This window comes from Phoxinus phoxinus (genome assembly GCF_949152265.1).
Source record: "Phoxinus phoxinus genome assembly, chromosome: 24".
Taxonomy (NCBI): domain Eukaryota; kingdom Metazoa; phylum Chordata; class Actinopteri; order Cypriniformes; family Leuciscidae; genus Phoxinus; species Phoxinus phoxinus.
The window spans coordinates 846,888-864,387 of record NC_136899.1 but is presented as its reverse complement, the minus strand read 5'-3'; the positions used below and the strand labels follow the sequence as shown (position 1 = coordinate 864,387).

The window sequence follows — 17,500 nt, the reverse complement described above, 5'->3', positions numbered from 1 at the left end:
TACTTAATTATTATTTATTACTTTTTTGTGCTTTTTTCATTTTATTATAATCATTTTTTACATTTCTATTTAGCTTATTTTTTTTATTTAGCTTTTTATTTCAGTTTGAATTTCCTAAACTATGTTGCCATGGCAATAATCTGAAATAAATTTAAGCTGAAGCACTACAAATATGAACTGGAAATAAATAAATAATAAAAATATAACTTAAATAAAAAGAATTTTTTTATTTAGCTTTTTATTTCATTTTTAGTTATAGTAATTTTACTACTTTAACCCTAATATTTATATTTGATTTTACTTCAGATTTATATAAATAAATTAATACGCTTTTAGTAGTTTTAGTGAACAATAAAAACTCTGCTCGCATGCAACAGTTCAGTTTATATTTATGAAGTGCTTTCCATAATAAATATTGATCTAAACCTCGAGAATCTGCTTTTCGCTGCTATTCAATCTAACAAACGCAGGACTCGAGTCTTCAACCAATGAACCGAGGACAGATGAGAGATGGGCGGAGGTGACGTGATGTCTGACGGATACGGCATTAGTCTGGGCATTATTGTGTGCAGTTAAACACACCAACACAGGGTCAGAGCGGCTGATCTCAGTGTGTGTTAATGTGAAGTCTAGACCTTGTGTAAAGCGAGCGCAGATGAAGACGGAGCCCAGCCGCGAGTCGACTGCAAGAGCGCCGTGAGCTCAGGAGACATCTCATCAAAACTGGGCTTCGGCTGAACACAGGGAGACACACAGCGTTAAAGCACACACACACACACACACATGCATCATGAGTTCAGATCGCACACGCACAAGAGCAGTCTGGGTATTTCAGTGAAGGGTTTAGGGTTTATTGCACTGAATATGCATTGTGCAAAGAATTGCATTAAATAAAATGAATTAGGAATAAAAATGCATGCAGATTCTGAGCCAAGCATGCAAACGGTGAGCAGATTCACTTGGTCAGAGCAGATGATGTGGTTATGATGAGAAGTAATGTTATTTATCATGTTTTGCCAGTAGGTGGCGCTGCCAACAAAACTGATGCTGAGGGACAATCACACCTACAGAGGTTTGTGTCAATTCCCTAAAGTTCTGCAAGAATAAAACCTTTGTTAGTGTTTCATTAGTCTTGGTCTGAAGATCGGAGCTGATTTTCAATCTAAGATTGTAGACTTTAAGAAAGAGTAAAAAAAAAAAAAAAAAAAAACTTTAACACTATAAACATAAAAAAAATGTATAGCATTATTTTTTTTTGTAATACAGAAAAAAAAAGTTTTATTCCAGTGTTATGATGATATTTGGCCAGCAGGTGGCGTCATCACCAAAGACACTGCAGCAAAACTTGTTTTTACAGACTTGGCCCCTACTGAATAATTAAACAACTAACTAAATTAAATGTTTGCATTGGTAAACAGCATTACTGATGATGGGGATTATAAAACAATCTTTAACACACTGACCAAAGTTAGTAGAAGGTTCCACAGTTATTAAGATGAATGAAAACACACATTCGTGTACAATGAAGACCTTCAGTTTCACTCATGATCGATGAAGATCACACAGATAACAGAAATATGTTCTAAGTGTGTTTTGTTCCCATTAACTTAAAGTTCCCATTAAGTTATGAAAACGTTATTTCCGAACATCAGTGTTTTAAAAGCAGGTAATGTGAACGTTAAGGAAACATTCGATTGTATCATTCTTCAAACATTATGGAATGTTACTTTTGAATGAACATTCTAAAACAAGCAGTTACATTCAAAAACTTTCGGCAAAACGTTCCATGATTGATGTATGTTTTTGTTCTAAAGTTATGACCAGTCTTGTAGAAAAAATTTAGGTGACTAACTTTTAAGACTAGTCTAAGGAGTTTATGCAACCGGCCACAGATCACGTTTGTTCATAACTTTGCCAGAACGTTCTCTGTTAGCTGTGACTCTCAAATGAATAAAACATTTCCAGCAACAGCCAGAGTGCAAAACAAAGATGCAGCCGTTCCTTCAGTCGTGACTAAAAGCAAAGCAACGGCAATCCCGAAAATAAAGGGAGAAATAAAAGTGGATGAAGGAAACAAGGTTCCTGCTCTAAGAAAAGAAGGAATAAAGAATGCGACAGCAAATTCCAGCCGGAGGGATTTGTGTCAGGCGGCAGCCCAAAACAACAACACAAGTCAAGAGTGTTTGAGAAGCTCTGGCTTCTGAGATAATCTGTGTCAGAGATGTTCACAAGTCTTTCATCTGAGTCAAGTCTGGAGTCTTTATCACTGGAGTCTGAGTCAAGTCTGGAGTCTTTATCACTGGAGTCTGAGTCAAGTCTGGAGTCTTTATCACTGGAGTCTGAGTCAAGTCTGAAGTCTTTATCACTGGAGTCAAGTCTGAAGTCTTTATCACTGGAGTCAAGTCTGGACTCTTTATCACTGGAATCTGAGTCAAGTCTGGAGTCTTTATCACTGGAATCTGAGTCAAGTCTGGAGTCTTTATCATTCGAGTCCGAGTCAAGTCTGGAATCTTTATCACTGGAGTCCGAGTCAAGTCTAGAGTCTTTATCACTGGAGTCCGAGTCAAGTCTGAAGTCTTTATCACTGGAGTCCGAGTCAAGTCTGAAGTCTTTATCACTGGAGTCCGAGTCAAGTCTGGAGACATTATCACTGGAGTCCGAGTCAAGTCTGGACTCTTTATCACTGGAATCTGAGTCAAGTCTGGAGTCTTTATCACTGGAGTCCGAGTCAAGTCTGGAGACATTATCACTGGAGTCAAGTCTGAAGTCTTTATCACTGGAGTCCGAGTCAAGTCTGAAGTCTTTATCACTGGAGTCCGAGTCAAGTCTGGAGACATTATCACTGGAGTCCGAGTCAAGTCTGGACTCTTTATCACTGGAATCTGAGTCAAGTCTGGAGTCTTTATCACTGGAGTCCGAGTCAAGTCTGGAGACATTATCACTGGAGTCCGAGTCAAGTCTGGAGTCTTTATCACTGGAATCTGAGTCAAGTCTGGAGTCTTTATCACTGGAGTCCGAGTCAAGTCTGAAGTCTTTATCACTGGAATCTGAGTCAAGTCTGGAGACATTATCACTGGAGTCCGAGTCAAGTCTGGACTCATTATCACTGGAATCTGAGTCAAGTCTGGAGACATTATCACTGGAGTCCGAGTCAAGTCTGAAGTCTTTATCACTGGAGTCAAGTCTGAAGTCTTTATCATTCGAGTCCGAGTCAAGTCTGGAGTCTTTATCACTGGAGTCCGAGTCAAGTCTGGAGTCTTTATCACTGGAGTCAAGTCTGAAGTCTTTATCACTGGAGTCTGAGTCAAGTCTGAAGTATTTATCACTGGAGTCCGAGTCAAGTCTGGAGTCTTTATCACTGGAGTCTGAGTCAAGTCTGAAGTCTTTATCACTGGAGTCCGAGTCAAGTCTGGACTCTTTATCATTCGAGTCCGAGTCAAGTCTGGAGTCTTTATCACTGGAGTCCGAGTCAAGTCTGGAGTCTTTATCATTCGAGTCCGAGTCAAGTCTGAAGTCTTTATCACTGGAGTCCGAGTCAAGTCTGAAGTCATTTCAGGTCGAGTCCGAGTCAAGTCTGGAGTCTTTATCACTGGAGTCCGAGTCAAGTCTGGAGTCTTTTCGGGTCAAGTCCAAGTCAAGTCTGAAGTCTTTATCACTGGAGTCCGAGTCAAGTCGAGTCTTTTCAGGTCGAGTCCGAGTCAAGTCGAGTCTTTTCAGGTCGAGTCCGAGTCAAGTCTGGAGTCTTTTCAGGTCGAGTCCGAGTCAAGTCTGGAGTCTTTTCAGGTCGAGTCCGAGTCAAATCTGAAGTCATTTCAGGTCGAGTCCGAGTCAAATCTGAAGTCTTTTCAGGTCGAGTCCGAGTCAAGTCTGAAGTCATTTCAGGTCGAGTCCGAGTCAAGTCTGGAGTCTTTTCAGGTCGAGTCCGAGTCAAGTCGAGTCTTTTCAGGTCGAGTCCGAGTCAAATCTGAAGTCATTTCAGGTCGAGTCCGAGTCAAGTCTGGAGTCTTTTCAGGTCGAGTCCGAGTCAAGTCGAGTCTTTTCAGGTCGAGTCCGAGTCAAATCTGAAGTCATTTCAGGTCGAGTCCGAGTCAAGTCTGGAGTCTTTTCAGGTCCAGTCCGAGTCAAGTCGAGTCTTTTCAGGTCGAGTCCAAGTCAAATCTGAAGTCATTTCAGGTCGAGTCCGAGTCAAGTCTGGAGTCTTTTCAGGTCCAGTCCGAGTCAAGTCGAGTCTTTTCAGGTCGAGTCCGAGTCAAGTCTGGAGTCTTTTCAGGTCCAGTCCGAGTCAAGTCTGAAGTCATTTCAGGTCGAGTCCAAGTCAAGTCTGGAGTCTTTTCGGGTCCAGTCCGAGTCAAGTCTGAAGTCATTTCGGGTCCAGTCCGAGTCAAGTCTGGAGTCTTTTCGGGTCCAGTCGGAGTCAAGTCTGGAGTCTTTTCGGGTCCAGTCCGAGTCAAATCTGAAGTCATTTCAGGTCGAGTCCAAGTCAAGTCTGGAGTCTTTTCGGGTCCAGTCCGAGTCAAGTCTGGAGTCTTTTCGGGTCCAGTCCGAGTCAAGTCTGGAGTCTTTTCGGGTCCAGTCCGAGTCAAATCTGAAGTCATTTCAGGTCGAGTCCGAGTCAAGTCTGAAGTCTACTAAAATGCGACTCGAGTGCGAGTCTCTAACTCGAGTGCCCATCTCTGGTCTGTGTTTGAGAAGCCAGGCCGAGGACGATATATCGTACCACTCTGGCTGTCGGGGAGGTTTTGGCGAGATACGGCAGTGCCGGAGATCTGAGCAAAGCTTCTCCGGGATCCTCTGCTTCTCCGATTTTCCTCAAGGTGGCGCTCTGAAACTCCACCGGAACAGGAATCACCTTGATGGAGGGTTTGGAAGTCGAGTCGGAAAACTGCTCGGAAGCTTCTTGAACTTTGCTGGGTTTGTCTTCCGGAGGATCGCCGGTCGATACGGTGCTCGTCGCGGCTACGAATCTGTAGCTGGCGGTGTGTTTCTTCTCCGGCACCTTCGGGGGGATTTTGGGTGGTGCTTTAGGAGGAACGTCTTCGGGAAACTTCTCTTTTGCTATCGTAGAAAACTTTTCTGGTACTTTCGGTGGAATTTTTTCCGCTATTTTTTGAGGAACCTCTTCTGTTTCTGGTACAATTAGAGGAACTTGTTCTTGTACTATTGTAGAAACCTTTTCTGGTACTTTTGGAGCAATTTTCTTTAGAGGAACCTCTTCTGTTTCTGGTACTATTGAAGAAACTTGTTCTTGTTCTATCATAGAAACTTTTTCTGGTACTTTTGGAGCCATTTTCTTTGGAGGAACTTCTTCTGTTTCTGGTACTATTGAAGAAACTTGTTCTTGTACTATCATAGAAACTTTTTCTGGTACTTTTGGAGCCATTTTCTTTGGAGGAACCTCTTCTGTTTCTGGTACTATTGAAGAAACTTGTTCTTGTACTATCATAGAAACCTTTTCCGGTACTTTTGGAGCCATTTTCTTTGGAGAAAACTCAACAGCTTTTTCTTGTACCTTTTCTGGTATCATTTGAGAAACCGTTCCTGGAACTTTATCTGGTTCAAACGGAGGAACCTTGTTTATAATGACCCACCCGTCAGACTCCTACATGTAACACACAAAGATCATGTTAGCTTGAGTAACAGCAGCGTTAGTCACGCCTGAGACACGCTGGACAAACGAACGCACACAACGACACACGTCACCATTCATTATGATCATGAACGTCTGATGAAGAGATCGGAGAGAATCGGATGAATGAATCACTCACCACATCAACCTTCCTGTCATTCAGACCGTCCAGCGTCTCCAGCGATGCTGCCGCCACTTCCTGTATGTCCACCGCAACTTCCTGTTTGACCTCAAGGAAAAGAAACCAAATGGATTCATAAATGATACAGCAGAGATCAATAAGATGTAAGACCAGATGTTTCTAGACAACATAAGATATTCACCCTACCATAATAATCCTGTTTAATGATAGATTTGATAGATAGACAGACAGACAGACAGACAGACAGACAGATAGAACGATAGACAGACAGACAGATAGATAGAACGATAGATAGATAGACAGACAGACAGACAGACAGACAGGTAGATAGATAGATAGATAGATAGATAGATAGATAGATAGATAGATAGATAGATAGATAGATAGATAGATAGATAGATAGATAGATAGATAGATAGATAGATAGATAGATAGATAGATAGAACGATAGATAGATAGACAGACAGACAGACAGATAGATAGATAGATAGATAGATAGATAGATAGATAGATAGATAGACAGACAGACAGACAGACAGATAGACAGACAGACAGATAGAACGATAGATAGAACGATAGATAGATAGAACAATAGATAGAATGATAGATGGATAGATAGATATATAGATAGATAGATAGATAGATAGATAGATAGATAGATAGATAGATAGATAGATAGATAGATAGATAGATAGATAGATAGATAGATAGAAGTTAAAATAAATGTATAATACAGAAGGATGTCAAGATATTTCTACAGAAACACCGATACTGATTGAGAACAGGATTTCTCGTCTCCCTCTGCAGATGCTGTTTGGGTTTATGTAAGAAGCACATAATGATTTTCCCTGGTCTGAACTGCTTAGTGCAGATAAACTCTGGATCCATGAAAACACTCCAGCGGATGAACTCGGATTTTACTGCGGCCACAAAACAAAATCAATAAGAGACTTTCTGTCGACGACAAATCGTCTGTCACTCTCGTCTAAAAGCTGCTCCATTCAGATCCATTTCAATGAACATCATCTCTTAACAAACAGCCGTAATTACAGCCGTTATCCACACAAACACCAGTGATCTCCAGGTGTGTGTAACTCATTACAAGTAACTTGAGTTACGTAATCAACTTTTAAAATTTACAACAAAATATCTGAGTTACTTTTTCAAATAAGTAACACAAGTTACTTTGTTTTCCCATTTATTGACTGACAGCTGTCCTGCCCTCAAATCGAAGTGCAGAGGCGTTTGTGTGTGTGTGTGTGTGTGTGTGTGTGAGAGAGAGTGTGGGTGTGTGTGTGTGTGTGTGTGTGTGAACATGATGTTTATTGTAGTTCTAGATTAAATGTGAGCATTTACTCATCTCACTTGCACAAAAAAAATTCAATACTCCTCAAAATGAATAAAATCTGTGAAATGCAGAATCAGAATACTATGCAAACCTCTAATAACTAAATATGTTAAATAAAAATTTTTTTTAAAAATATATTTTTTTTAAATGCATTTAATCTCACTTTATTCTGACCTTCAATGATTTAGTTAAACCATGAGCAAAAATGACTATAGATTTTTTTTTGTTTTTATTGGTAAAGTAAGTGTTTTTTCTCCTGCCTCCTATTGTTCTGTTATCCAGAATATCAGCAGGTTTGTTTGAGCGGCGCCCTCTACTGTACAGGAGTAAATCTGCATTTTCTTCAGCCGGAGGATTATTATTTCACTTTTAGTGTGAAAGGGTCTTTACATTTTCCCAAAATAAATTTTTTTTGTTATAAAAAACACGCAAAGGGGGAAAAATGTAACGAAAAAGTAACGTAACACATTACTTTTCAAAAAAAAAATTAAGTAACGCAATTAGTTACTCTTAAGGGAGTAACCCAATATTGTAATGCATTACTTTTCAAAGTAACGTTCCCCAACTCTGCTCACCTCGTCCGGCACCAGCGGCTCGATCATGGGAGCTTCGTCCAGACGAGGCGATCGGAGCGGAGACGAGGACATGCGCTTCTCCCACTCGGTCAGGCCCGTGCGATCCGCGCCTCCCTCCAGGAACGTCCTCTTCAGCTCGCTGATGTTCGTCTGGTGCTTCACCAGCTCCTCGGGCGAATGCTCGGTTTCCTGGAGAAACCCAGAGAGATTCATCCGTATTTCAGCTTTAACCATCTGAGGACTAGAGGAGGAACACCACAAACCTTCACACACGCAAAACAGAACATTACAACCAGTCTTTAATTCCATTCACTTACGTTTGGCTTCCCCCATTCAAATACATACATGTTAGTATGCACTGCAAACACACACACACACACACACACACACACACACACACACACACACACACACACACACTTCTTCTTGTTCGTCCATCAAAATTGATGATGACCATGGCACGTTTTGTCATTTTGTTGGATTTTGATGAGTGCGCAGATGGCTGAAGAGGCCAATCCGAGCCCGGAATTCCCTGTGACATACTGGACAGGTCAGGGAGGATGTAGCGCTCTGAGGTGCAGCCACATGTCCTTCCTTGGTAGATTTTCGCTGCTGCCTCTTCAAGATAGCACAGGAGCTTCTCCTACTCTCACAGAGGACCGCGCCGTCCTGGACTTTTCTTCTCCAGGCAGGTCGGTCCTGTGCTAGGGATTCCCAGTTTTTCAGGTCGAGTCCAAAGCTCTTCAAGGACGCTTTAAGGGTGTCCTTGTAGCGCTTTTTAGGGCCACCTTGTGTTCGCTTGCCATTTTTCAGCTCGCCAAAGAAGACTTGTTTTGGAAGTCTCACGTAGGGCATTCTGGTCACGTGGCCAGTCCATCTAAGTTGTTCCCTTGCAAGCATGGTGTAGATGCTGGGGATATTTGCCTTGCTGAGGACTTCCGTGTCAGAGATTCTGTCTTGCCACTTGATCCTCAGCAGTTTCCTCAGACAACTCAAGTGGAAATGATTCAATTTTTTGGCATGGCGCTGGTAAACTGTCCAGGCTTCACACCCATACAGAAGGGTTGGTAAGACAACAGCCCGGTAGACCTTCAGTTTTGTCTCCTGCTTGATGCCAGTCCTTTCCCATACCGAGTCACGTAGACGTCCAAAGGCTGCGCTGGCCTTGACAATCCTGATGTTAACTTCATCATATATGTGCACAGCACAAGACAGTGTACTACCAAGGTAACTAAACTTGTCAACGGCTGAAAGCTTTTGCCCATTAACAAAGATGGTTGGGTCAGTGTATGGTTTCCCAGGAGCAGGTTGGTATAGGACTTCAGTCTTCTTTGTGCTGATTGTTAGGCCGAAGTTATTGCAAGCTGAGGAGAGGTGGTCCATACTGTCCTGTAGATCTTTATTTGAGCCAGCAGCCAGAGCACAGTCATCAGCAAACAAAAGTTCTCGAACAGTGACTTCCTCCACTCTAGTTTTGGCTTGCATCCTCCGCAGATTGAATAGCCCACCGTCAAAACGGTAGATGATGTTAATCCCAGTGTTGTAATTGTGGAATGAGTCTTGCAGCATGGCAGAAAACACCATGCTGAAGAGCGTTGGTGCTAAGACGCAGCCTTGCTTCACCCCGTTTGTAATTGGGAATGGATCAGAGAGTTCTTGCTGGTCTCTGACGCTGGCCATCATGCCATCATGGAGATTGCGCACAATGCCAATGAACTTGTCTGGACACCCATACTTGGCCATGATTTTCCATAGGCCCTCCCGGCTGACTGTGTCGAATGCTTTTGTTAAATCAACAAAAGCCATATATAGATCAACATTTTGTTCTTGGCATTTCTCCTGTAACTGCCGAGCAGTAAATACCATGTCAGTGGTTCCGCGGTCTTTTCTGAAACCACACTAACTCTCAGGTAACAGACCCTGGTCTAGATGGACAATTAGACGGTTCAGAAGAATTCTTGCCAAGATTTTGCCAGCGACTGATAGTATGGAGATGCCTCTATGGTTGTCGCAGTCCTGCCGATTTTCTTTCCTTTTATATAGATTGATTATAGTAGCATCCTTGAACTCCTTGGGAACGGCTTCTAATTTCCACACAGCCTGGAAGAGGTCGGTCAGTTTTTCGACTAAACGAGGCCCTCCAGCCTTGTAGATTTCTGCTGGAATGGCATCGGACCCTGGAGCTTTGCCTGATGAGAGGAGTGTTATGGCTTTGCTGGTTTCCTCAGTGGATGGTAGAACAGCCAGGGACTGGTTTATTTCAACTTGAGGCAATCTCGCAATTGCCTCCTCATTTATGCATGATGGCCGATTGAGGACCGAGCTGTAGTGTTCGACCCACCTTTCAAGTATTTTGTCCTTCTCCGTGAGGAGTGTTTTTCCATCTAAGTTCAGGAGAGATGAAGTTCCAGAGTGTTGCGGACCATAGACCTGCTTGAGTGCATAGTAGAGGCACTTGGTGTTGTTACTGTCAGCGTAGGATTGAATCTCCTCAGCTTTTGCGCACAGCCAGGCGTCTTGCATGACTCTGAGTCTCTGCTGAACAATCCTGCGAATGTTGAGGAAGGCAATTTTATTTAAACTTGAGCTGCTGTCATTCAGATATGCTTTATGCAGGCGATGTTTTTCGTCAAGGAGTGCTTGGATTTCTGCATCGTTCTCATCAAACCAATCTTGATGTGTACGTAATGGAACACCAAGTGATTCAAGGGCTGTAGAATGCAGCACGGTCTTGAGAGCAGTCCAGTCTGCCTCAGCATCTGTTTGCTCAAAGCTTAGAGACTCCAGCTGATGGTCTAAAGCCTCAACAAAGGCCAGTCTGGTATGTTCCTGTTGTAGACGAGTGATGTTAAGACGCTTGACACGTCTTTGTCCTTGTGGGCGTCTGCTAGGCTTAATCCGGATGTTAAGTTTGGAGATGATAAGACGATGGTCAGTCCAACATTCAGCACCACACATTGCCTTGGTCACCCTGACATCGTGCCGGTCGCTCCTCCTCACGATGACGTAGTCAATCAAGTGCCAGTGGTGTGAACGAGGATGCATCCATGACGTTTTCTTGCGCTTTGGTAGTTGGAATATCGTGTTGGTGATAAGCAGGTCAAATTCAGAGCATGTTTGCAGCAGTAGAAGACCGTTGCTGTTACTTTTTCCAATGCCATGTGCACCTATGACTCCATTCCATGATTGATGGTCACTTCCAACTCTGGCATTGAAATCACCCAGTATCAGGAGTTTGTCCGAGCTGGCTGTGGCAGCAATAATGACTTCCAGGTCATTATAAAACTTGGTTTTGATCTCGTCAGAGTTGGTCATGGTAGGGGCATAGGCACTGATGATGGTGACCGCCTTGTTACCAAATAGGTGGAGCTGTAAGGTCATTAAACGGTCGTTTATCCCCTTGGGCTGGCTTGCCAGTTGGTTGACCAAATGAGTTTTTACTGCAAAACCAACACCAGCATCACGTCTCTCCTCCTGGCCTCGTCCGCTCCAGAAGAATGTGTAACCTGCACCCACTTCAGTCACTTGTCCAGTATCGGCCAGTCGGGTCTCACTAAGGGCAGCAATATCCACATTATATCTGGCTAGCTCTCTGCCCACAAGGGCGGTGCGTCTCTCAGGTCTCAGGACACACACACACACACACACACACACACACGCTCAACTAAAAGGCTTTAAAGTTCATTTCCAGTGAGTAAAACCGGCCTGCAAACACACACACAGCACTGATGACACACACACACACACACACACACACACACACTCAACTAAAAGGCTTTAAAGTTCATTTCCAGTGAGTAAAACCGGCCTGCAAACACACACAGCACTGATGACACACACACACACACTCAACTAAAAGGCTTTAAAGTTCATTTCCAGTGAGTAAAACCGGCCTGCAAACACACACACAGCACTGATGACACACACACACACACACACACACTCAACTAAAAGGCTTTAAAGTTCATTTCCAGTGAGTAAAACCGGCCTGCACACACACATTAGTGGCAGTAACTGAAGCGTCCGGTTAGAACGGGGTCATGTGATGCTTTACCTCTAACATCAGCGCACTGTGTCTGACAAACACATTCTCTCCTTTAATGCGCCTTATGAAACTGGGCTGAAGGGAAACAGATTCATTCATTCATTACAGCCGTAACCCATCTCACAGGGAGCGTTCCTGTGGATTATGTACGTTAAGACACTATGTTCTTTAACTAACATCTATAAAACTTCATCAACATTCTCAGAACATGTTTATAATATTGCTTGAATATGTCCTTAGCGCAACATTTTCGGAATGTCCTTATGATGTCATTATTGGAATGTTACAAATAAACGTTTAAAGAATGTTACATTGTGAGAGAATGTTGTGCTAACATTATTGGAAGCTTTTGAAATAACGTCCTAATCGTGACGTGAGAATGTTTAGATATCTGTACAGGAAAATAAGACTAAACACTGAGGAAGATCAGCACTTTTTGCCGTGATATACACTATATAATGCCAGAGTTCGTACAGATACTGTAAAACCATATTCCAGGACTTTCAAGGACTTTTTTTGTTTTTTTTCAAGGACTACATACAATCAGACATGCCATTTATCAAACAATATCTTTCTTTATTATCTTTTAAATTCTAAAAATAGGTAAATAGATAAAATCAAACTAAAATGATAGAAATAAAGTGCAGCAGATGCAATGACTAGTAACTTTAACCATTGAAAGGACATTATGACAAAGATATCGCTTTCCTTATTAAATCTGATTTTTCTTCCATGAATATATGATTGACCAGAATAATAAAAGCTGTATCATATACTTGAATATTTATATGAGCAATATCACCCTCATAGCCGTGTGAAATGCCTCTAAATCTATATCAGACGAGCTGCAGTGTTAATTTTGTGTGAAAAGATTGTTTTATCAATAACATTTTTAATACATTTAACTGTCTTTAACAATTTAAGCACTTTTCAAATGCTTCTTCATAAAAATGGCTGTTTTCAAGGGTTTCCCAGGACTTACATTTAAAAAAGTCACATTCAAGTATAAACCCTGATCTAGAAATACTAGATCACCACTGGATCGACCAATCAGAAGACAGAACCACACTTAACTTTGAAAGAATTTTCACAAATAATGACACAGAAACAGCAAGTAACACATTGAATTAAACTAGAGGAAAACTTACTAGATTGTAAAACGCATTTGTTTGACTTTTCCGCAGTGTATATGTGTTAATATTTAGATTGTGAAATCTCACCAGCGTCTTCGCTTCAGATTCGTCCTCCTGATCCGACTGCACAAAAGACACAAAAACATGTGATATTATGACATAACGAAAACAGAGACGGTTTGGGAGTCAAACTCATTAACACCACGGGCTTAATATTTCCATCTCTAGAAGAACAATTATGATTATTGGCCATTATCAGATTAAAGTTTAATAAGAACATCAACAACCCTGCCGTATCTTAATTAGCAATCTAATTACTGCAATCTTTCTTTGCATTCTTGTTTTTCTGCCATGCTTCAGTCTGACGTCAGCGGTCACATCTGGCATTATTAATATGTGCTGTTCATATTAATCCTGCAATCTAGTATCAAATATCAACAGTTTTAAGAACGTCCAGGTAAAGTTATGAACAAACGTTCTTCCAGGAACGCTAATAGAACGTTTATCTGATCTTGAATAATGTTCCTGCACAAAAACATTATTTATACATCGTTCATGGAATGTTTTTTTCCTTCTGTTGGACATTCGTGTAACTTTTTTTTAAATGTAACAACTTGTTTCAAAGAACATTCAAAAGTGACATTCCATAATGTTTGAAGAATGGAATGTTTCCTTAAAGTGCGCATAACCAAGACAAATCTAACAAACATTTAAAAAACTGGACATTTAGAACATTCAACAATAACGTTTTTTTAACACATGTGACCCAGTCACAAACCCAGTCTGGAGCCGCACGGGTATATCTGTGGCAATAGCCAACAATGAAGATGTTATGTAAAATTCCTTCCGTAAATATATAAAACATGTATTTCTGTGAGTGAATGCAGCACAATCGTGAACATAAATGCACAACTTTAAAGGAGATTTTCTGAGCTGAGAAATGACGTGAACACAAACCTCGGTGGCCGTCAGATCTCCGTCTACAGCAGTGTCTGTAAAATCAGTCTGTGATCCCGTGAAAGCGTGAACAGAGAAAGAAGCAGAACCGTCAGAAAACAGAGTTTATAACCAGAGTTTATAACCAGAGTTTATAACCAGAGTTTATAATCAGAGTTTATAATCAGAGTTTATAATCAGAGTTTATAATCAGAGTTTATAATCAGAGTTTATAACCAGAGTTTATAATCAGAGTTTATAATCAGAGTTTATAACCAGAGTTTATAATCAGAGTTTATAACCAGAGTTTATAATCAGAGTTTATAACCATTATAACCATTATATAGACATTATAAACTCTTTTGAACACTAGTGAATATTTGTTGCCTTGAGATCAAAAGCATGATAAATATAGTCTTCATCTGTTAGTTATGAGCTGATATGAGCTGTTATGAGCTGTTATGAACTGTTATGAGCTGTTATGAACTGTTATGAGCTGTTATGATGAGCTGTTATGAGCTGTTATGAGCTGTTATGAGCTGTTATGAACTGTTATGATGAGCTGTTATGAACTGTTATGAGCTGTTATGATGAGCTGTTATGAGCTGTTATGAGCTGTTATGAGCTGTTATGAACTGTTATGATGAGCTGTTATGAGCTGTTATGAGCTGTTATGAGCTGTTATGAACTGTTATGATGAGCTGTTATGAGCTGTTATGAGCTGTTATGATGAGCTGTTATGAGCTGTTATGAGCTGTTATGAACTGTTATGATGAGCTGTTATGAGCTGTTATGAGCTGTTATGAACTGTTATGATGAGCTGTTATGAGCTGTTATGATGAGCTGGTATGAGCTGTTATGAACTGTTATGATGAGCTGTTATGAACTGTTATGAGCTGGTATGAGCTGTTATGAGCTGTTATGAGCTGTTATGATGAGCTGTTATGAACTGTTATGAGCTGTTATGATGAGCTGTTATGATGAGCTGTTATGAACTGTTATGAGCTGTTATGATGAGCTGTTATGAACTGTTATGATGAGCTGTTATGATGAGCTGTTATGAACTGTTATGAGCTGTTATGATGAGCTGTTATGAACTGTTATGAGCTGTTATGATGAGCTGTTATGAACTGTTATGAGCTGTTATGATGAGCTGTTATGAACTGTTATGAGCTGCTATGAACTGTTATGAGCTGTTATGAGCTGTTATGAGCTGTTATGAACTGTTATGAACTGTTATGAGCTGTTATGAGCTGTTATGAGCTGTTGTTATGAGCTGATATGAGTTGTTATGAGCTGTTATGAGCTGCTATGAGCTGTTGTTATGAGCTGTTGTTATGAGCTGATATGAGTTGTTATGAGCTGCTATGAGCTGTTGTTATGAGCTGTTATGAGCTGTTGGTATGAGCTGTTATGAGCTGCTATGAGCTGTTATGAGCTGATATGAGCTGATATGAACTGTTATGAGCTGTTATGAGCTGCTATGAGCTGTTATGAGCTGATATGAGCTGATATGAGCTGATATGAGCTGTTGTTATGAGCTGTTATGAACTGTTATGAGCTGTTGTTATGAGCTGTTATAAGCTGTTATGAACTGTTATGAGCTGTTGTTATGAGCTGTTATGAGCTGATATGAGCTGTTATGAGCTGCTATGAGCTGTTATGAGCTGTTGTAATGAGCTGTTATGAACTGTTATGAGCTGATATGAGCTGTTATGAGCTGCTATGAGCTGTTATGAGCTGTTATGAGCTGTTATGAGCTGATATGAGCTGATATGAACTGTTATGAGCTGTTGTTATGAGCTGTTATGAGCTGATATGAACTGTTATGAGCTGATATGAGCTGTTATGAGCTGATATGAGCTGTTATGAGCTGTTATGAGCTGTTGTTATGAGCTGATATGAACTGTTATGAGCTGATATGAGCTGCTATGAGCTGTTATGAGCTGTTATGAACTGTTATGAGCTGATATGAGCTGTTATGAGCTGTTATGAACTGTTATGAGCTGATATTAACTGTTGAGCTGATATGAGCTGTTATGAGCTGTTATGAGCTGTTGTTATGAGCTGTTATGAGCTGATTTGAACTGTTATGAGCTGATATGAACTGTTATGAGCTGATATGAGCTGTTATGAGCTGATATGAGCTGTTATGAGCTGATATGAGCTGATATGAGCTGTTATGAGCTGTTATGAGCTGATATGAACTGTTATGAGCTGATATGAGCTGTTATGAGCTGTTATGAGCTGTTATGAGCTGTTATGAGCTGCTATGAGCTGTTATGAGCTGTTATGAACTGTTATGAGCTGATATGAGCTGTTATGAGCTGTTATGAGCTGATATGAGCTGATGTGAGCTGTTATGAGCTGTTATGAACTGTTATGAGCTGATATGAGCTGATGTGAGCTGTTATGAGCTGTTATGAGCTGTTATGAGCTGCTATGAGCTGTTATGAGCTGTTATGAGCTGTTATGAGCTGCTATGAGCTGTTATGAGCTGTTGTTATGAGGTGTTATGAGCTGTTGTTATGAGCTGTTATGAGCTGTTGTTATGAGCTGTTATGAGCTGTTATGAGCTGTTGTTATGAGCTGTTATGAGCTGTTATGAGCTGTTGTTATGAGCTGTTATGAGCTGCTATGAGCTGTTGTTATGAGCTGTTGTTATGAGGTGTTATGAGCTGTTGTTATGAGCTGTTGTTATGAGCTGTTATGAGCTGTTGTTATGAGCTGTTATGAGCTGTTGTTATGAGCTGTTATGAGCTGTTGTTATGAGCTGTTATGAGCTGTTGTTATGAGCTGTTATGAGCTGTTATGAGCTGTTGTTATGAGCTGTTATGAGCTGCTATGAGCTGTTGTTATGAGCTGTTGTTATGAGCTGTTGTTATGAGCTGTTATGAGCTGTTGTTATGAGCTGTTATGAGCTGTTGTTATGAGCTGATATGAGGTGTTATGAGCTGATATGAACTGTTATGAGCTGCTATGAGCTGTTATGAGTGGTTGTTATGAGCTGTTATGAGCTGTTGTTATGAGCTGTTATGAGCTGTTGTTATGAGCTGTTGTTATGAGCTGTTGTTATGAGCTGTTATGAGCTGTTATGAGCTGTTGTTATGAGCTGTTGTTATGAGCTGTTGTTATGAGCTGTTATGAGCTGTTATGAGCTGTTGTTATGAGCTGTTGTTATGAGCTGTTGTTATGAGCTGTTGTTATGAGCTGTTGTTATGAGCTGATATGAACTGTTATGAGCTGATATGAGCTGTTGTTATGAGCTGTTATGAGCTGTTATGAGCTGATATGAACTGTTATGAGCTGATATGAGCTGTTATGAGCTGTTATGAGCTGATATGAACTGTTATGAGCTGATATGAGCTGTTATGAGCTGATATGAACTGTTATGAGCTGATATGAGCTGTTATGAGCTGTTATGAGCTGTTATGAGCTGCTGTTATGAGCTGTTATGAACTGTTATGAGCTGTTATGATTATGATATGATGAGGTTTGGATTAGACGCCTGGTCTGTGGTTAAGATGAAGGAAAGCAGTGTTGTACCCGTGTGTCCTGGCGTGCTGGAGTCGGCGGGCTGGCCAGCGAGAGGTCCGTGTTCTTCGTGGTTTCGTCCTCTTCCTCCAACACGACAACACTCTCCACACACACACGCTCTTCCTCACGCGTCTCCTCCGCTTTCTTCTCCGGCGTCA

At 41.1% G+C, this 17,500-nt stretch overlaps 1 protein-coding gene across 5 annotated transcripts in view; it reads right to left on the bottom strand.

Moving 5' to 3' along the window:
• Window positions 1–17,500, bottom strand: part of epb41l3a (erythrocyte membrane protein band 4.1-like 3a) — a 58,495-nt gene that overhangs the window by 5,902 nt on the left and 35,093 nt on the right. Inside the window, exons 13-20 of one of the 5 annotated variants that reach the window (XM_079601963.1) lie at window positions 17,352–17,500; window positions 13,827–13,874; window positions 12,957–12,992; window positions 11,746–11,811; window positions 7,692–7,880; window positions 5,766–5,855; window positions 4,718–5,599; window positions 636–734 (exon numbers count right to left, since the gene is read on the bottom strand). The exon at window positions 17,352–17,500 is cut by the window's right edge and continues 63 nt beyond it. In XM_079601963.1, coding sequence (XP_079458089.1) covers window positions 636–734; window positions 4,718–5,599; window positions 5,766–5,855; window positions 7,692–7,880; window positions 11,746–11,811; window positions 12,957–12,992; window positions 13,827–13,874; window positions 17,352–17,500 — 1,559 coding nt within the window. The remainder of the gene's footprint in view (window positions 1–635; window positions 735–4,717; window positions 5,600–5,765; window positions 5,856–7,691; window positions 7,881–11,745; window positions 11,812–12,956; window positions 12,993–13,826; window positions 13,875–17,351) is intronic. The other 4 variants (XM_079601964.1, XM_079601965.1, XM_079601967.1 and 1 more) reach the window with 4 other exon arrangements.